Source organism: Lissotriton helveticus, chromosome 5_1 (genome assembly GCF_964261635.1).
Source record: "Lissotriton helveticus chromosome 5_1, aLisHel1.1, whole genome shotgun sequence".
Lineage (NCBI taxonomy): Eukaryota > Metazoa > Chordata > Amphibia > Caudata > Salamandridae > Lissotriton > Lissotriton helveticus.
Window position 1 is genome coordinate 2063303746 of NC_136065.1, and position 20566 is coordinate 2063324311.

The following is a 20566-nucleotide window of genomic DNA, read 5'->3' on the forward strand; positions in this document are numbered from 1 at the left end:
CTCTTTAAGTTGAAGATTTCGGTTTTATTATCAACATCAATAGAAAAAAAAATGGTGTTCTGTAAATTTGAAATTTATATACTTGTGTGTAGAAGACAAAAGAGATTTATTGCACATTTCAATGCCTGTAATGTGCGTTTACTCTGAACCAACACTTTCAAAAAGCATACCTTTTTATGAATACATTTGGAAGTATTATTGGCACTACCCATCATCCACTAGAAGTGCATACTAAATGCATGTAACTGCTTACTATTCTGATTCAAGCATGTGAATCTATGAAAGATACCCCAATACTGGATAAGAAGTGAGTTACCTGTAACTGCAGTTATCTAGTATTGGTATCTTTCCTAGATTCACCTGCAACCCACCCTCTTCCCCGGAGAGGCTGCTCTGGCCCTACAGTATTACTGTTCTCACTTGTGCTGGAAAATGTGCGGATCTCAGCCTCTCTTGGGAATGTACTAGAGGGTGCTGGTTGCTAATTGGTTGTGTTTAACTTTGGTCCTTTTTTACAAAATGAGGTAGATAGGCTATTAAATGCATGGTTGCCTCCTCATAGCCTATGAGAGTTTTTAATTACTGCTTTATTTATATTACCGTGGGACTCCCACTTCGGCAGGGAATGATTCAAGCATTTGAATCTATGAAAGATACCAATACTGGATAACTCATTTCGACCCCGTCTGTAACCCGTATCCTCACCCCTAGGGTAGATAAGAAGTATAAGCTGGCACCATCTAATCCAACATATATAAAGGGGTAATTGCCTTTGGATTCCCTAGTGGTTTTCAACGCACGCAAAAGGACCAATTCGCACAAAACAGGAGATGATCCACCCCCAGATAAAGAATCTAAGCTGATTGACGCTTCGGGGAAAAAGGTAGGCTCCCAGGCTGCAAACGTTTGGCACAGCTCCAACGCACAATCTCTGTTAGCTAGGGCTCGACAGGGCGCATTGGGATGAGATGGAGCACTTGCTCTAATTTCTACATGATGAACACAACTCCAAAGCGCAAGACCTAGTGTGGGAGGGACAGCTTATTTCAATTATTTCAATCATTTGCGCACTAGATAATGCATACACTGCTGCTAGAGTTGTAAACACCAATGTATTTTTCAGAAGGCATGCCTCGCTACGTATTTCAGGATTCAAACCAGAGGTTCCAACTTCTATCCTGAATACACCATTCGATAAGGAACACCGCGTTGGCCCTGTGGTAGATTCTTTACCAGAAAAAATGAAGGCAGACACAGAAGTGACTAAATCCTAGGGAGCCCTTCAATTAACACCAGGGTTTTTTTTGGTGCTCCTTGTACCACGGATGATCTAAGAATACCTCCTCAGACACTACCGCCAGCACGTATAAAGGCACCAATCAACCCCCTGGCTCTAAGGGTTACTTCAGAGGAAGGGGTGGTCTTACACAGGCAACAACGGCAAAGGTAGAGGTTTGAATACACGTGCCCCTCACCCCCCACTCCCCCCACCAAACAGTGACTCCCCTACACTTCCCCCAGACCATTTAACAGCTGTTGGGGGCCATCTTTCACATTTTCTACCTGTTGGCAGTCCATAAGTACAGACAAATGAATATTAAGATTATCCATTCTGGTTATTGCCTGGTGTTGACCAACAATCCTCCAAACTTTCCGCCAGATCACTTACACCTCAATCAAGAGGATCAGTCTCTCCTTCTAAAAGGGGCTATAGAGCCCATACCTCTGCAATACCACAGGTCTGGTGTATACTCCTTTCACTTTCTCATACCCAAAAAAGACAGTTCTCTCAGACCAATCGTGGACCTCGAAGAGCTAAATCTTTACATACAGTCAGACCATTTTCACATGGTGTAGGAAGGTAGATCCCTGACTATGGTTGCCCCCAACTTTATGCCTGGTGTTTTGCTGGTTTTCTGACTTAGTTGACCTGGGGCCCTACTATTCAGGACCCCAGGCCAACTGCTCTCTCTGTAAAATGGATTCCATGTACCTTAGGTACATATCTAATTGGATACTGAGTCACCTTATCAGTCCCTGTACAGTGTACCTTGGGTACCCAGGGCATAGGTGTACCCAGGGCCTACCAGGGGCTGCAGCATGTATTATGCCACCCCTGGCTGGCCATCCAAATCTGACACATCTGGCTGCACGACAGCTGGGGCAAGGTGGTGTAAACACCCCTTGCTTTAGATATAGTATTCCTATATCTAACCCTAAAAATGGACACCTATATTCCTATCAGTCACTCCTATGGCAGGCCTTAACAATCCTGAAGGCAGAGTGCGTGGAATAAGGTGAAATGGTGCTCTGGCATGAGCTGAGCCCGTTTGCAGCTTGCGGAACAAAGTCCTAATAGCTGTTCCATGATAACGCATACCATATACTCTTAAGTGCATTATAATCCTCGCGGTTATATGCCAACTCTGGTATCGCTTTATCAAAACATGTCGAGTAAGGTGTCATACGAATTGGAATACTAACCCCTCGCCAATTCTGGCGACGGGGTTAGCATTCCACCCTTCTAGAGGGACACGACATGTATGTAACCTGTAACCCCGGTTAAAGTCAGACATAGCCTCAGCTCCACAAGATGGATGCTGCCACCGAGACACAAGTCTGCCCTCCTGCTGCTGGGAGTCCTCCCAGAGCAGGAGGCAAGGACAAAGGGTTTCCTGCCAGGGGCGGTGCCAGCACCGTCCCAGACAGGATTTTGTGTATTCTAGGTAGGCAGGGCTTTAGAGGAAGGTGACTGCAAGTGGCACCCCGGTGCTCACTATGCATAGGCCCGCTGGAACCAGTTCCAGGGGCACTCCAGCCCCTGAGCTGGGGAAAAGCCCGCCAAAGGAGAGGGGTGTAACCACCCCCCTCCTAGTCCCACCCATAGGGCAGGACTTAGTCGCGTGCCAGCCCCCTTTTTCAGGATAAAGGTAGGAACTGGCCCCCTTCCAAATTAGATCAATCTTTGAATCCTGAACCGACCTTCTACACGAAGAACTCAAGACTCTTCTCAAGATTTCTCCCTTGTGACTAAGGAGTAGTCACCCTGCAGCAGCAGGCACCAACCAAGCATCGCGGTTTGTTGCCAGTCTCTCCTCCGGATCAAGACTGCTCCAGCACGACGAGAACCGGCTTCCCTGGCACCTCTGACCTCAACCTACATCATCAGCCCAGCTGTGATCCGTGGGTGCGACGAGACCTCGAGGGACCGGCCATCTTCAGAACTGCACGACGCTTGTCCAGCACGACCACCGAGTGACCCTCGACTGAGTGCTTTGGGGTAAGAGAAGCCCCGACCCTGAGCAGCTCCAGCACCGAAGTTCAGCCCCCCTGAATCCACGAGATCTGCGTGGGGCCCTTCTGCTCTTTGCTGCTCACCGCGTTGTCCAGGTCACTTGCCCGTTGGCTAGTGGCCCCCTCACGACGCTCCATAACGACAAACACCGCTGGTCTGGTTGCTCCAGACTGGCCCTTGCTTCCCTCCTTCAGAGAAGCACCCTGGACCCTCCTGGTCCACTCAAGACGCCATTTTAGGTCCACCGCGTGGGCCTTGCATTTGCCAAGACTTGTTGCCCCAATCCTGGGTCCAGCGACGTCGACAGCAGAGACCATCGTGGGACAGCTCGCACCTCCATCCTGGTCGCCGACAACGCCTCCTGGTCCGAGAGACTGCAGAGCCCAGTAGCGCCCACTCACCTGGCGGAGGTGACTTCGTCCGGTGCCATCCTGGTGCCCACCTAAATCACTGGCTAGTGATTCAGAACTTGGTCCCCTCTGCTTACAGGTCTTCTTCTTCCCTGATCCAGGCTTGGATCACCACGAACTTCTTCACTGGCCGCCTGCCAGCAACTTCTTTCTTCAGGCTCCTGGATCTTCAACGAGGGTTTCCGACGCAACTTGAACCCTATGCAGCCGCAGCCCCTGGGCTAGGTAAACTGAGTACTCCGGTGCTCCAGCATAGTCCAACACCCTAAGTGTTCGGATCCACTCTTGTTTTCGACCCACCTAGTCGGGTTCGCCCGAGAACAGTAACTTTGTGATTGCTAGTATCCATAGACTTGTTCCCGCATTACGCGTGAGAGTTCCCACTCTGCACATGGCGTCCCTAGGCCTCCTGCTTCTAATCTAAGGGTTCAGCATTGTAGACCTAGCGTTTCTACAGTCTAGAAAAGTATTACTTACCTGCTAGTAACTTCGCATTCCACTTCTTGTGTATATGGTTTTTCGTGCCCCTAGGGCATTTGTGTAAATTGTGCGACTTAAAGTATTTTCTTAAGAGTTTTGTTATGTGCTTCGCTCCCTGACTCATAAAGAGTTCAGGGTAGTCTTGTTATAAATAAATATCTGTTTATTTTCATAACAACTTGTGTGGTGTCCTTTCACTTGGTGTTCAAGGGGTAATGTGATGGTAAAACAGCTGGCTTAACACGCCCTCTAGAGTCTTAGCCTTAGACTGCTCGTATCCATGCTACTAGGATAGCTGGTCTATAAGGTTGACTTACAACCAATCATCAATAAGGGTTGTTTGGACTGATACATAGTGATCACTAGAATAGTGAGCACTGCATATCAGGCCAACTTCTCACACATGGTAACACTTCAACAGGTGCTACCACTTCTGCAACAGGGCAACTTCCTGTCTACTCTAGACTTAAAGGACGCCTATTTTCATATTCCAATACATCCAGCTCATCGCAAATTTCTCAGATTTGTGGTAGCAGGACAACATTACCAGTTCAGGGTACTCCTGTTCGGAATCACCACTGCTGTCAGGTTCTTCACAAAGTGTCTGGCAGTAGTCGCTGCTCACCTCAGAAGACAACACATTCATGTCTTCCCCTCCAACACACTCCCAGAACACTACATTACTATATCAACTGGGGTTCACAGTTAATGTGATAAAATCCCATCTACAATCACAGGGTCTTTTAACCGACCTAATGTTGGTAAGAAACCATACTCATCGCTCTCTGCAGTAGTGGAACGCACAACATTTATCAAAAGAATGGCCCTTCATAGACCCAGTTCCACAGACCATGCTAACAGTGGACACATCACTCACTGGCTGGCGGACTCACCTGCAGCACCACACATTGCAAGGCCTGTGGAGCCAACAGCAAAAATCGCTCCACATCAACCATCTAGAGCTGCTAGCGGTCTTTCTAGCGCTCAAAACATTTCAAACTCACCAAAGCTGTCCTAGTTCGTACCAACAACATGACAACTTTGTATTGCATACAAAAACAAGGAGGGACACACACTCTCCAACTACCACAATTGACCCAGGACATTTGGAGATGGGCCATTCACCACATAATCTACCTCCTAGCAGAACACCTTCTTGGAGTGGACAGTCAGATTGCTGATCTCAGCAGACAGAGAGAGCAAATACACGAATTGGAACTTCACCCTCAGGTTCTCCTCCCATACTTTCAAAGTTGGGGAGTGGGTCAGATAGATCCATTTGCCACACACCAGAACACAAAATGACCAAACTTTTCTTCCAGGTACCCGCATCCGCTCTCCAAAGGCAATGCACTATGGATGAATTGGTCAGGGATATTTGCATATGCTTTTCCACCTCTTCCACTCATTCCGTGAGTGGTTCGGAAGCTTAGGCAAACATCCCTCACACTGATCCTGGTAGCTCCCACATGGGCCCGTCAATCCTGGTTCACAACCCTGTTCAAGCTGTCACTAGTTCCACATCAAAAGCTGCACCTCAAATCCAGTCTCCTCACACTGAGCCATGGAGAAATCAGACACCCAGATTCAAAACAACTGAACCTCGTGATCTGGCTCCTGAAGTCCTAGTTTGGTTATCTAAATCTTCCACCAGACTGTATGGTCATCCAGGAGGCCAGAAGGCCTACTACAATAGCCCGTTACATAGCTAAATGGAAAAGTTTTGTTAACTATTGCATTAACAACATCAATCCTTTTAATGCTTTGATACAAAACATCATGTATTACTTGTTACACTTGCAGCAGTCAGTATTGGCTTACACTTGTATCAGACTACATCATGCTGCAATAGCGACGTACCTAGAGAATAGGCAAAATGTATCGCTTTTCAGATTGCCCATAATTAAAACTTTCATGGAAGGACTCGTCATACCACCGCGACTGCCAGCCCCGATATGGAATCTTAACATAGTCCTCGCAAGGTTAATGAGCCCACATTTTGAACACATGCATAAATGTGAGCCACAATTTCTCTCTTGGAAAACTGCTTTCCTCATTGCAATCACTTCACTGAGGAGAGTGGGTGAACTACAGGCACTAACCATAGAGGAACCTTTTTTCCAACTTCACAGAGACAGTGGTTCTTCGTACTAACCCCAAATATCTACCTAAAGTAGTATCGGCCTTTCACATCAATCAGTCGGTTGAATTATCAGTATAACCTTCATGTTGAGGCTACAGGTGTCTTCTTGAGGGAGGGTGGGGGTCACCAGATCCCAGGTCGGGATCGCTGGATATACCTCCTTGTGGTGTTGGTCCACTCAAACTTGGGCCGTGGGCTTCTGGAACAGAGTTGTGCAAAATCGCAGAGCCATCTGGATTCTGTGGGTGAGTCTTAGCTGGAGAGGCCCTAGTCAGCTTAACAATGGACGGGAAGCCTTTGAAGCCCACCACCGTTCTATGCTGTTTCTGCTTGGGGTAGGTGTGAAGCACCTCCACCCAGAGCAGGCTTTGTTTCTAACCAAAGATAGTGAAAGTCTCCCACCTCAGATAGTCAGAAGCATGTCTAAAGGGGACAGTCTGTTTGGGATCAGTCAGGCACACACTTGCGAGTTGTTTGGATTTCAGGGGGCATCTCTATGGTGCCTCTTGAGTGCATTTTGTAAATCCAACCCTTGTATAAGTGTGGGTTTATTAAGGTGAGGTGTTTCGTACCAAAATTCTTGGAATTGATTGAAGCCATCATGGAGTTGTGGAACTTGTAGTGACAAGCTCACAGTCCATGTACTCATTATTGGAGTCATTGAGCGCTTATATCTAAGAATGGACCTAGACACTATAGGGGCATATCTCACATGAAATATAGTGCACTCTGCCTTGGGCTGTAAGGCCTGCTGTAGGGGTGACTTACATATTCAGTGCTGTTAGTCCTGGCACACAGGTATGTGTGCCAGTTTGATTCTTCACTTTTATCTGCACCAAAACCTGCAGACTGCTGTAGCATTATGCCTGCTTGGTGAGGGGTCCCTTAGGGTGGCACAATACATGCTGCAGCCCTTGAAGCCCCTCTCCTGTCACAAGGCCCTTGGTCACTCTAGTACCTTTTTACAAGGGACTTGTGTATGAGCCAGAAGTGTGCCAATTGTGGAAACAATTGTATAGGTTTGGGAAAGAACACAGGCACTTGGAGCCTTGTTAGCAGGAACCCAGCGGTCTCAAAGATGCATCAGAGTTACTCAAAAAGTGGTGAGTAACCATGCCAAAAGGGGTACTTCCTATAGCAACAATGGCTTTATTATGAAACATTCCCATAGCGGATATTTGTAAGGCAGTTACATGGTCAACCCAACATACCCTCACGTAACTGTGTGGATATCCTTGCCCGTCAGCTGGCTGAAGTAAAGCCTAGAGTATTTTACAATTTTATTTTAGACATCTGCATCCTCCAGTAACTGACTGCTTCTTTAACCCGTTGGCTGCACTACCTTGCTGGTGCTGCTGTCGGCCAATGGCTGACGCGACAGCGCCCTTTTTTGAAAACGGCCGTACTGCCGCAAAAAAGCGGAAGCAGCCAACGGGTTAAGGGAGTACTGCTTTGTCTATGCTGCGCTTATCCAGAACCACACATACTTTGAAGGTAAAATGTTATTTACTGTGAAAGCATCTGTTATTAGTGTGTAGTGCTGTAGATTCATATTGCCCACTCATCTCCCCGGTAAACAGTGTTGATCGCAGATATCTTTTATTCTTCAATATTTACTCGTTATACACTGTATCTGCATGCTATCCATACCCCTAGTCACTCACCTGTGTCCACTAACACCCACCCACTGTCTGAAAAACAGCAACAATTGAGTCTGTACAAATGCGGGTTAACAAATAAGGCCGGAGTTGCAGGGCATTGTGTAACGCAAAAAACTTTGTGGAACGAGCACAACCCTAGATATTTAAGCAGTACATGCTACGAATCAATCAATCTGAAAGAAACACATAGTGATGGATTCCTTACCTTAGAATTACCCACAGGCGACAAACTGGATCCGGAAAGTTTTCGTCAGCAGTACCCCTGCTCGTCAGAAGTTGGCGTTGTGTGGCTCCTTCCGTCCGTCTTTGGTGTCGTGGTCGCAGAGAAGACATCGCGGCAGCTACTTAGACACCTCCCTCGCACGCTGACGTCAGTTCTTTCTTTTTCCGCGCCAACAAGCGCAGGTCTGGAGAGAGTGGTACTCCCAGTCATTTTTGACAGTTTTTTGAGGCTTTTTGTCTCTGCTTTTTTGAGTCAATCGACTCCTGGTATCGTAGAGATGCCTGGTTTCAAGTCTTGCGGGAATGTCATCGGATGATGTCCGTGACGGACCCGCACCGCGTGTGTCTCTACTGCCTGGGGCACAACAACGACCACAAGTCGTACCTCGACTGCCAGGCCATGGCGCCTAAGACTTTGCGGGAGTGATCCTGAAAGTTGCTTGAAGTCCGGCGTTCGGCTCCACGCTCGCTGCTTAAGGTCCTGGTCTCGTGGGAGGTCAAGGGACCGGTCACCGAGCCATCACCATCGTTCGTCGGAATCGAAGTCTTCGCACTCAGTCAGGTAAGACGAAGTTGAAGAAGCGTCATCGCTCGATGACTTCCCCTCGACCGTCACGCGGCTAAGGGTGTGGGAGGTGCCTCCCCCGCTTCTCCGGCCGATCGTGCGGTATAGCAGTCTGCCTACCTGCCGTTCCCGGGTCAGTCGGCGACTCCGGACCAGCTGCAGGAATTTCTGTCAGCCATGGATCGTCCCTTTGGGCCATTGGGCCCCGCCTGTGCGCCTTCCGGCCCCGCAGGCCTGACTGGGGTCCCTTGCACTTCACTGTTGGCGGCTCCGGCTCCAGGTGCAAGTTATTCATTGGTGTTGTGTAGGGCGGCAGAGGCCCTCCAACTCCCTACAGTGGCCATCAGGACTAACCCCCTGACAGAAGTGCTTCAGCCGGCAGCTACCTCTGCGGAGCCACTGCTGCCCTTTAATTTGGCACTTTCTGACATTCTTTTGATTACCTGGTCCAGGCTAAACACTGGGACTCCTGTGGATAGGAATATGGCCCGACACCATCGCCCGGCCCCGGGTGACTCAGTTTTCCTCTCCTAGCACCCCACCCCTGAGAGCTTGGTTGTCCAAGAGCGCTTTCCCTACTGCACCCCCGGACATGGAATCCAAGAGACTGGAACAATTTTTGAAGACATTTTTTTTTCTTCCGCCAGTTCAGGGCTACAGTCTTTAAACACCGCATGCCTCTTGAGCCGTTATTCCCACTGTGTGGGATACGGTGGGGCAGGTGCCGCCTCAGTGTCCGGAGGAGGCGCGGATAGTGCTCTCTCAGGCTATTGCTGAGGGGAGTGATGCAGCCAAGTTCACAACACGATGTGGCCTTGACACCGCCGACTCGCTCGGCAGAGCTATTTCCATGACAGTGGCGTCCGCCTCCACGCCTGGCTGAGGACTACTGGCTTCTCTGGGATGTCCAGAACACACTGAAAGACATCCCCTTTGATGGCATTTGCCTTTTTGTCAACAAGGCAGATAGTGCGTTGGAGCGTTTTAAGGACTCGCAGGATATGGGCCAGTCCTTGGGGCTTTCGGCCACTCGCCCTCCTCCGCCTTCTGCTTTTCGCTCCTTTCGTGGCCATGGAAGGGGTGCCCCCAGCATGTTAGCTTCAGAGCCACAGACCGCAGCAGTCCGCGCGCAGCCGTGGAATTGGGACCCTCAGATGCGGGTCAGGGGGCCAGCGGGCGGATCAGCCCCTTTCATCCCGGCCACCCTTGCCCCAAACCCTTCCTAGTCCGGTCTTTCAGCCCATCAAATACCAGTGAGCGGCAGATTCGCCATCACCTCCCCCACTGGCTCACCATCACTTCAGATATGTGGAATTTACAAATAGTCCGAACGGGCTACCTCCTCCCCTTCGAGACTACTCCTCCAGCCATTTCACCCCAGTACCACTGCATGTTGGGGGATCATTTGGCACTTCTTCAACAGGAAGTCGCGGCCCTCTTGGCCAAGAGGGCCATCGAGCACGTTCCTGCGCCAGAAGTAAGAAGTGTTTTTTATTCCCACTATTTCTGGTGCCCAAGAAGGACAAGGACCTGTCTTAGGGACGTCAGTCGCTTCCTCCGGAAGGAGGAGTTAAAGATGCTAACTCTGGCTCAGGTCTTGTCTGCTCTCAACCCTGGTGACTGGATGGTAGCGTTGGAGTTGCAGGGCGCATATTCCCACATTCCAGTTTTGCCGGCACACCGGCGATGCCTGTGGTTTATGGTAGGTCACGAGCACTTTCAGTTTACCATGCTCCCCTTTGGCTTTACCAGCTCCCCATGGGTGTTCACGAAAGTGATGGCGGTGGTCGCAGCTCCTCTGCGCAGATCAGGGGTTCCAGTCTTACCCTATCTCGACAACTGGCTGTTGAAGGCGGACTCACAGGAGCTAGTCGTCTCCCACATCCAGACTACGGCCGACCTCCTGTATTTGCTGGGGTTCTCAATCAATGTGCGGAAGTCGCACCTGATTTCCTCTCAGAAACTCCCCTTCGTCGGAGCGGGTCTTGATATGACAGTTTCGGGCCTATTCTCCCAGGATATTCAGGCTATGATTCAGATCTTTCGGCCTCTATCCTGGGTTTTGGTCAGGATAACCCTTAGCCTGCTGTGCCTCATGGCCTCCTGCAACCTGCTGCTCAATTATGTCAGATGGCATATGGGGGCTCTGCAGTGGGACCTGAAGTTCCAGTGGGTGAGGCATCACGGGAACCTGTCTGATTATGTCCAGATCTCGGAAGGCACTGCACAGCAGCTGCAGTGGTTGCTCACAAACCGACATTGGGTCTGTCTTCTTTCCCAAACGGAGCACACAGTGGTGAAGGACGTGTCCCTCCTGGGATGGGGGTGGGAGGGGGGGAGTTGGGCACTTCGGAGAGGTGGAGATCAGAGGCCTCTGGTCTCCGGTGGGGTCCAGGCTCCATATCAACCTTCTGGAGCTTCGGGTGATCAGACTTGCACTGAAGGCATTTCTTCCCTCTGTCAAAGGGAAAGTGGTGCAGGTGTTCAGACAACACCACCGCCATGTGGTACTTGTGGACATTGTCAGGAGGCTCTGCGCCTCTGGACATGGCTGGAACTGCAGGGCATTTCCCTGGTGGTTCAACATCTGGCAGGTTCACTGAATGCCAGGGCAGATGGACTCATCCGTAGGTGCATGATGGATCACAAATGGCATTTCATTCGGACGTTGTGCAAGGACTCTTTTGACAGTGGGGAGAGCCTTGGTTAGATCTATTCGCCACCGAAGAGAACATGCAATGTCAGCAATTCTGCATGTTGGAATTTCCTAGACGGCACTCGCTAGGTGACGCTTTTCGTCGCGAGTGAAGTTGCAGTCTGTTGTACGTCTTTCCGCTTATACCACTACTGCCCAGAGTGCTGAAGATCAGGCGCATCTGGGCCCAAGTCATTCTTGTGGCACCAGACTGGGCTCGAAGAGTTTGGTATCCCGAGTTACTCAGTATGACGATCGATCTCCCGATCCGACTGCCTATTCGGGAGGATCTTGTGTCGCAGCAGCAGGAGACGGTCCTCCACCTGAACCTGTCCAGTCTCCGCCTCTTTGCGTGGAGATTGAGCGGCGGCAGTTGATTCCTTTTGACTTGCCTTCTGAAGTCTGTGATGTCATTCTGGCGGCAAGGTGGCCCTCCACTAAGTTGGTATACAACTGCAGGTGGAAGACATTTGTGGCATAGTGCACAGCAAAGGCTGTGGATCCCCTTTCTGCCCCTCTTTCAGAAGTTCTTCTGTTCCTTCTTTCCTTGACCCATCAGGGCTCTGCCCTGGGCACTATCAAAGGCCATCTTTCTGCTATTTCGGCCTTTCTCAGGCTCCCTGATAAGCCCTCTTTTTTCAAGTCCCCTGTTGTAAATAGATTTTTCAAGGGCATTACTCATCTTTTCCCACCTATTCCTTTCGTAATGCCACAGTGGGACTTAAATCTTATTCTGACATATTTAATGTGCGCGCCCTTTGAGCCGCTTAACAACTCTCCTCTTCATCTGCTGACTTTGAAGACTGCTTTCCTGGTTGCCATCACCAATGCCAGGAAAGTGAGTGTGCTCCAGGCTCTTTCTTGTTAACCTCCTTTTCTTTCTTTCCATCTGGACAAGGTTGTGCTCAGAACACGTCCATCCTTTCTGCCAAAGGTTGTCACTGCCTTTCTCATCGGGCAGAACTTCACTTTGCACACCTTCTTTCTGCCTCCGCATCCTTCCAGAGAGGAAGAAAGGCTCCACCGTCTGGACCCAAGACGTGTGCTCTCATTTTATCTGAACCGCACACAAAAGTTCCGGGTGGATGACCAGCTCGTTGTTGGCTATGTTGGCGCCAAGAAAGGGCAGGCCGTACACAAGCAGACTAACTCCCGATGGATCATCTTGTGTATTACAGCCTGTTATTCTCTGGCTAAAAAAAAGCCTCCCATGGGGCTGTGCGCCCATTCCACCAGGACGACTGCTGCCACTACGGCTTTGGGACGTGATGTCCCCTTACATGACATCTGTCAGGCAGCTATGTGGGCCTCTTTGCACACTTTTACTAACCACTACTGACTGGACAGCCAAGTCCGGAGAGACTGCTACTTTGGCTGTTCTGTTCTCCGGGACTTCCTGGTGTGATCTTGGTTCACAGACCCACCTCCGGGGTTGGTATTGCTGTGGTATCCATTCTAAGGTATGGAATCTATCACTATGTGTTTCTTTTTGATGAACAAGTTATTTACCTTCGGTAACAATATATTTGTAAGAAACGTTAGTAGTGATAGATTCCATACCGCCCCACCCATCCTCCCTGTTCTGTGAACTGATTTTTAGGGTTAAGGTCATCCCTTTCAGGGCCCTACTTTCAAGGCACCCAGTGGTCAGTATCTTGCATGGATCTGCATTTCTGGCATGGAAAGTCGTATACAGAACTGACATCAGCACACAATGCCTAGGGGGTAATTCCAAGGTAAGGAATCTTATCACTACTAATGTTTCTTACAGATACATCGTTACCGAAGGTAAGTAACTTGTTCATCAATCAGGTGTTAGTTTAAGCGCAACTACTCACCCGTGAGGGTCTCAAGGCGCTGGGGAGAAAGGGGTGCAGGTTCCAGTCCATCTAGGAGGGGGTCTGTTGAAGAGCGAGGTTTTTAGGTTTCTCGCGAAGATGTGGAGCGATGTTAGTATATATAATCATTATTGCTTGATTAATTAAAATCATTACAATCACAACATCTTAAAACTCCAAGAAAAATACATTTACATTACAAACAAAACATCTTCTCATCACGTAATAAAAAAAACTGTTCCATAAATTCAACTTAAAAACGTATCAATAAACCCAAATCTAACCACCTTACATCCTTAATTACAGGATATTATTGCACCTTTTACATTTTAAAGTGACTGCGTGCATTGCATACTATTTCCTTGTATATAACGGAAAAATATTCTAACAAATTAACATTCATTTCCACTATGAAACACTACACGTTACATTTCAAAGTGCTAATGGTAAAGTGCAGAAGTGACTAAAGCGAAGAAGTTTCTAATATATATTTCTTGCACCCATTACCTTTCAAAGTGCTAATGTGCAATAATTGCAGCGACCATCATATCAAAACAATAAAAGTGTATCAATTTACTTTGATGTTAACCCACCTATTGTTACATTTCAAATGAATACCCTCGCAACAAAAGTTATTAGGTGATAAAATATATGAACCGGTTAAACGGTTAGTCACCAGAGCCACAAAAATAGTGGGGATCTGCCATATTATACGAGACATTTTTCAGCTGCCTTTAAAAATGTTATCACTTGACATAGTAATGGAACCGATTCACCCAGACAATGACACGATTAAGGCCTGTCGAGCAGATCTCACGCCACTCATCAAAAAGTAAAGTAAGGTCTCAATACTAAACGTCTAAGATTAATCAGCTTGGGGCACACACATACTGTATGGACAAGTTTCCTGTGGCCAGCCTCAAAATCTACAGTTGGAATCCGGCCACTGCTTGATCCAAGATTGAGTGCTCCCCTTTGTTAGGTTTATTCCCATACGTAATCTTAAACGTTTATTTAAACTTTGCAGAAAAGAAAACATTCAGATACGGCTGAACACGCAGAGATTGGTATGCATTAATCACATACCATGCATAATTTGTTCTCAGCGAATGCATTTTTAACCAATTTAGAAGTTTCAGCTATGATATGTTATTTTAAAATTAACTTGTAATTGGGCATTTTCAAAACTCGCAATGGACTTGCAGGCTGATCTCTCGAAGGGAAGTTAAAATATAAGATCTTCATTCAGCCGCATAGACAGGCTTAGGGAGCGATGTCTGTCTGAGGATGGAGCGGAAGGGCGTTCCATGCTCTGGCAGTGACAAAGGATAAGGATTGGCCTCCCAATATGGTCTTTTTGATGCGGGGGACCACAGTGTAGGAGAGCTGGGCCGATCGTAGGGTCATTCGGCTGTTCAGGTATGCTGGTCCGGTATCGTGGAGTGCCTTGTGTGCGTGGGTGAGAATCTTGAAGGTGATTCTGGCATCGATTGGCAGCCAGTGAAGTCTGCGCAGGTGCTGGGAGATGTGGCAGTGTCTTGGCAGGTTGAGGACCAGTCTTGCGGTGGCTCTCTGGATGTTTTGTAGCTTGCGAACAGATGCTTAAAGGGTAACTGACCGTATCCTTTTATCCAATAAATACATAGATTCAAGCTTGAGCCACTCTGTTTTCTTGTTATGTTGACAAAGTAGGAACAATCTAGACAACAGGTTAACTTACCACTGTCTGTGAAAACTTCTTGTCCATGCTTATGTTTTTCAGATGTACCCTCCATACCTTGCATTTCCCCCTCCGTATGGAATGCAGGGACCCTACCGGTTGCAGACGCCTGATGGGCAAAAGTAAGTTCATACCTAGCCTGTTCAGCTTTTATAAAAGTTACACCATGTTATTATTGCTTAATTAACTTTGTATTATAATATATTACATGGGCGCTAGAATGCGGGCCTGCAAAAATGTTGGGCACAGCAAAAGCCCAACTTTTCATTGTAACAGTGTACCTAATTAATAGATTTTGTGTTGGAAAAGATGGAAAACCTTTAACTTTATCTTTGATAAAAACATGCATACCTATTACTTACGTTATTTAAGATGAAACTTTGCCTGTCTTCATAAGTTGCCAGCTAGGAACTGGCCACTGTAATAAAGGACCACCTCTTTTGTTCGGGCACCCCAAAAGTCATGCAGATGTTCTTGAAGCAACCAACATTGAAAGGGTTGAAGTAGACACCATGTCACCTCACAAATTGCTGTCAAGAGGAACAGGTCATCAAACATTAGCATTGATAAAAAAAAAATACAGTAATGTCTTGAAGAAACCATTGATACTAACGAGCCATCAACATTGAGGGCTGGGAATTTTGCCCAGGTGCAAACAGTGATAAAGGGACTTGTGTACAAAGATCTATGTAGCAACAACATTGTTTTTTTTGTTTTTTTTTTAAATAAAAAGTCACTGAAGTGTTTCAGGTAAGAATCGACATCAAAATGGTCTGGAACTGCAGTTGCTGTAGAATAGGATCTTCATTGTTGGTAATAAACACATCTGAAAGAAACACGTCCATGCTGAGAAGTGCTGGTACTGTCCTTTACTGCTACAGAACCCCAGTTCAGAAGTGCTAGTGCTGTCCATTATTACTATAGCAGCCCTGCTGAGAAGTGTTATGTTATGCAGATTTGTAGAGTGCACTATCATGTGGGAGGGTATCCTGGCCTGAGCAAGTTTGGGTCTAGCCGCACCTAGGGCCTTGTGGGACTACTAACAAAACCCGGCCTTCAGCTTCTTGTGGAATTGAAAAATTGAGGTGACGGCTCTTATGTGTAGCAGCAGGAAATTCCACTCTTTATAAACTATGTAGCAGAAGGCTCAACAGCTGGAACTGTTTTTGTGTATGTGCGGAATTAGTGCAAGTAGGAGGTTAGAAGAGTGGAGGTGTCTGCAAACTTTGTGAAAGCATACGCGATTGTTGAGGTATGCTTGGCCAGGGTTAAGTAGTGCCTTGAAAGTGCAGTTGGGGAGTGTGAATTGTGCTTGTTTGCGCATGGGGACACAATAAAACTCCTTCAGTTGTTATGAAATGTGAATGAAGCGTGGAAGGTTGAGTGTGATTCTGGCTGCAGCGTTCTAAATTGCATGCTGGCTTCTGGTGAGATGTTTGCTGGTCCCGGCATGGATGGTGTTCCGGTAGTCCAGCTTGCTTGTGAGCAGGGCTTGCATGACTGGGATCATGTATGCGTTGAAGAGGGTCGGGCTCAGATGAGTTTGCAGGAATCCAAGGTGTACAGTGCCCGACTGACTAATTGGGCCCTTCTAGTCATGAAGGAGTAGATCCATCAGAGCGGATGTCATTGGATTTCAGTGTTGTGTAGGCGTTGGATGAGGGTGGGAGACTGCATCAAATGCTGCTGAGTGATCGAAGAGGATGAGGACCGCTGTGTCTCCTTTATCCAGAGGTATGTGGATGTCATAAGTGGCAGCAGTGAGAGCAATTTCCATGCTGTGGTTGGGTCTGGAATCTGACTGAGGAGTGTTGAGGAGTTGGTTGTCATTGAGGTATTCGGTGAGGTGTCTAATAAGGATTCTCTCTAAGACATTGGCTGGGAATGTAGCAGGGAGATTAGCCTATACTTGGTTGAGTGTGGTAGGATCCGCAGAGGGTTTTTCAGCAATGGGAGTGCAGTTGTATGTCTCTAAGCATCCTGGAAAGTCATGGAAGAGGTGGAGGCATTCAGAATGGGCGTGAGCATTGTATTGATGAGTTGCAGTCCTCTGGAGTAGGCGTGGTGGGAGATTGGGTCCAATGTCCACCGAGTAGGAGCTCTATGACCGAGTTCCTAGGATGGGGATTACCAAACCTGTAGATGTTTGCCGGGATCACACGCGCAGATATGACCGAGCTGCTTCCCCCCCAACGCCAGATGGACGGGAGCTGTATCAGGGGTGGCTGTTCCCTAGGCTAGAGTGCACATACCTGCCCTCCCCAAGGCCAGTGAGACATAGACAAGGAGGCATTTTAGATGGCCGCCACTGGGGACATCTGCCACACCAATATTCGAATAATGACCACCGTGAGTAGGCCCCTTTCCAAAGCACTCCTTCTCCCCTTGTTTGGGTGGGTTCCAGCATTTATACCCTGGAGTCTTAGAGACCCCTCTGAGAGAGCCCACAGCGACAAGGGAGTCTTACACAGCGGAGGCTTGAGTCTTTATCCCATTACCGCCGAGAGCACAGAACTGTACACCGTGACAGGCTCGCTCAACGGAACTTTTGGACTATGGTGTTCAGCGCTAGAACATGCTGGCATTAATTTGCGTTCTTTTATTTTCGGTGTACTTTTCAGCGCTAGAACATGCTGGCATTGATTTGCGTTCTTTCATTTTCGGTGTTCTTTTCAGCGCTAGAACATGCTGGCATTGATTTGCGTTCTTTTATTGTCACATGTTTTTTTCAGCGCTCCTGTTCGAAGACAGCGTGAGCCTTTCCGCACATGTTCCGCACCCACTGCTTTCCCAGCCGCTCTCCCCTAGTAACATGCTACCACATCTTGCGGTTACCATTGCTGCTGTTTTATTCACACCGCCTTGTTCTCCCTCTTGGATGCTGACGGCCGTCATGCTCAGCATCTCCAGGCTTTCCCCACACCGCCTCCTCACTCCCTTCCCGTCCCCTCACATTGGCAAAATCCCTGCGTCTTTCTCTGAGCTACCATATGCCTTCCCTCCCCATGGTCCTCTTCCACAGACCTTGGATAGTGCTTCCAATGCTCACCGCTAACAGCCTGCTGACACGCAATGCCCCCCTCTCGAGCATCCCCACCCCGTTGATCCACCCATCAACCTGCCTGCTGCCGGCTTGTCACAATAAATTAAACAAAACTATGTACCCTAGTTTTCAAACAAAAAAAAACTGTATAACTACTCGCATGTGCATTTAAATTGATCGTGTTTAGCTAAAAAGTTATCTAAAAAGTAATACACGTCTTTTCTTAAGTCTATGACTTCCGGATATTGCCATGTATACATGTCATTACATATGTCGTGTACCAGTCGAGTCTGCGTTTCATTTTTCTACACATGATTTAAGGAATGTAGACCCGCAAACAGACCCTGTCCGGTTATAAAATGAAACACCGGCCCAAATAAACAGTGTTACCTGGCGCTTCATCCAGTGGCTTTGCACCTCTGAGAGCATTTGGCGATCCCTGCCAAAGGACATGGGTCTGCAGGCTCAGCATATAGGCCATGAGCGCGGCTGCAAAGAGAAAAGAGCATGCTTCCTCTCAGGGACAGAACAGAAGCCGGGGCGGGGGCAGTGGGCAGCTTGGCCCTGTCCTAGAGGCTAATTGTACGTTACTGGCCCTAAATAAAGGAATGCACTGTCCAGCTGGGGCAGCCACACTTAACACCTTCACACCAGGGGCAGAGTAGGATCACAGGCGACCTCGCCAGTGTGTGCCATGTGTACATATAAAGAAACATGTCAAGGGTAAACCTTTTACTTCAAACACTAATTCCCATTATAAGCACCCCAGCGATTCCCACAGCATTCGGTGCAAGAACTGGGGCAAATCTGTGCTTACTGGAGGGTTCCTTTAGTGTTCACCTTGATGTGAAGTGGATAAAAGTTCTGTTCCCTTCCACTGCTTTCGACATTTTTCTCTCTGCATTTCAGTTGTGATTATAATATAGCCACGTGTTCTTTTGCAATTCTGTCTCTTAGCTTTACCATTGCAGATTCATTGTTGTAGCTCTGTTTTTTGCACATGTTGGACACGTTATCTTAACATTAAACAACGCATGCACTCTTCTGCCTTTCTGTATGTGACCCGTGAGGATTGGTGTTTAACTCCGACATTTAAAACAAGCATTTGCATAGCCAATAGGTCTCGCCTTTGGGACCTTATAAGTGTTTAGTTATCCAGCACAATATCCTTGGTGGAACAACATCAACTGTTGCATGGCTAAACACTTATAAGGTCCCAAAGGCGAGACCTATTGGCTATGCCAATGCTTATTGACTTAGTTGGCCTGGGATCCTGCTATTCAGGACCCCAGGCTTCCTGCTCTCTCTGTTAAAATGGATTCCATGTACCTTAGGTACATATCTAATTGGTACTGGGCCACCTTATCAGTCCCTGTACAGTGTACCTTAGGTATCCAGGGCATAGGTGTACCCAGGGCCTACCAGGGGATGAAGCACGTATTATGCCACCCCTGGCTGGCCATCTAAAACTGACACAACTGGCTGCATGACAGCTGGGCCAAGGTGGTGTAATCACCCTTTGCTATAGATATAGTATACCTATATCTAACCCTAAAATGGGCACATATCCTCCTATCAGTCACTCCTATGGCAGGCCTTATCAATCCTGAAGGCAGAGTGCTTGGAATTATGTGAGATGGTGCTCTAGCATGAGCTGAGCCTGTCTACAGCTTTCGGAACCAAGTCCTTTAGCTGTTTCCATGATAATGCACTTAAGAGTATATGGCATAGCGTTATCAACCTCGCGGTTAAATGCTAACTCTGGTATAACATTATCAAAACATGTCGAGTAAGGTGTCATAAGATTTGGAATACTACCCCCTCGCCAATTCTGGCGACGGGGGTAGCATTCCACCCTTCTAGAGGGACACGACATGTACGTAACTGTGAACCCCGGTTAAAGTTAACTCGAGCCTCAGCATCACAAAATGGATGCCGCCACCACAGACACAAGTCTGACCTCCTGCTGCTGGGAGTCCTTCCAGCGAGGGAGGCTTGGACAAAGGAATTCCTGCCTTGGGAGGTGCTAGCACCACCCCAGACAGGATTTTGTGTATTGAGGTAGGGAGGCCTGAAAGGAATGAGACATGCCTGGGGCACACAAGGTGTCCTGTGCATACACCGGTTCAAACCAGTTTCTGGGGCATCCCTGCCCCAGCTCTGGCGCGAAACCGGACAAAGGATAGGGGGTGTAGCCACCCCCCTTCCTGGTCCCACCTAGGGGAGGGACCTAGTCAGTAGTGCAGCCCCCTTTAGTAGAATAAAGGTAGGAGCTGGTCCCATTCCAAATTAGATTATCCTGAACTATTCAACAAGAAGAAACTCTGGCCTTCGACGTTCTGCTCCACTGAAGACTGGAGAATCTCCCTTGTGGACAAGGAGTGTCCACCCTGCACAAGCAGGCACCATCAAGCGTCCAGCGGCTTCACTTTGTCGTCTTCCCTCGAGGATCCAGACTTCAGAGCCCGAAGAGACCCAGATTCCCAGACCTCTC

At 48.1% G+C, this 20566-nt stretch overlaps 1 protein-coding gene across 13 annotated transcripts in view; it reads left to right on the forward strand.

Annotated features, from left to right (window-relative positions):
- PRRC2A (proline rich coiled-coil 2A) overlaps positions 1–20566 on the forward strand; it is a 1857131-nt gene that overhangs the window by 417003 nt on the left and 1419562 nt on the right. For all 13 annotated transcript variants that reach the window (XM_078645954.1, XM_078645958.1, XM_078645955.1 and 10 more), the window contains exon 8: positions 15072–15151. In XM_078645954.1, the coding sequence (XP_078502080.1) occupies positions 15072–15151 (80 nt within the window). The remainder of the gene's footprint in view (positions 1–15071; positions 15152–20566) is intronic.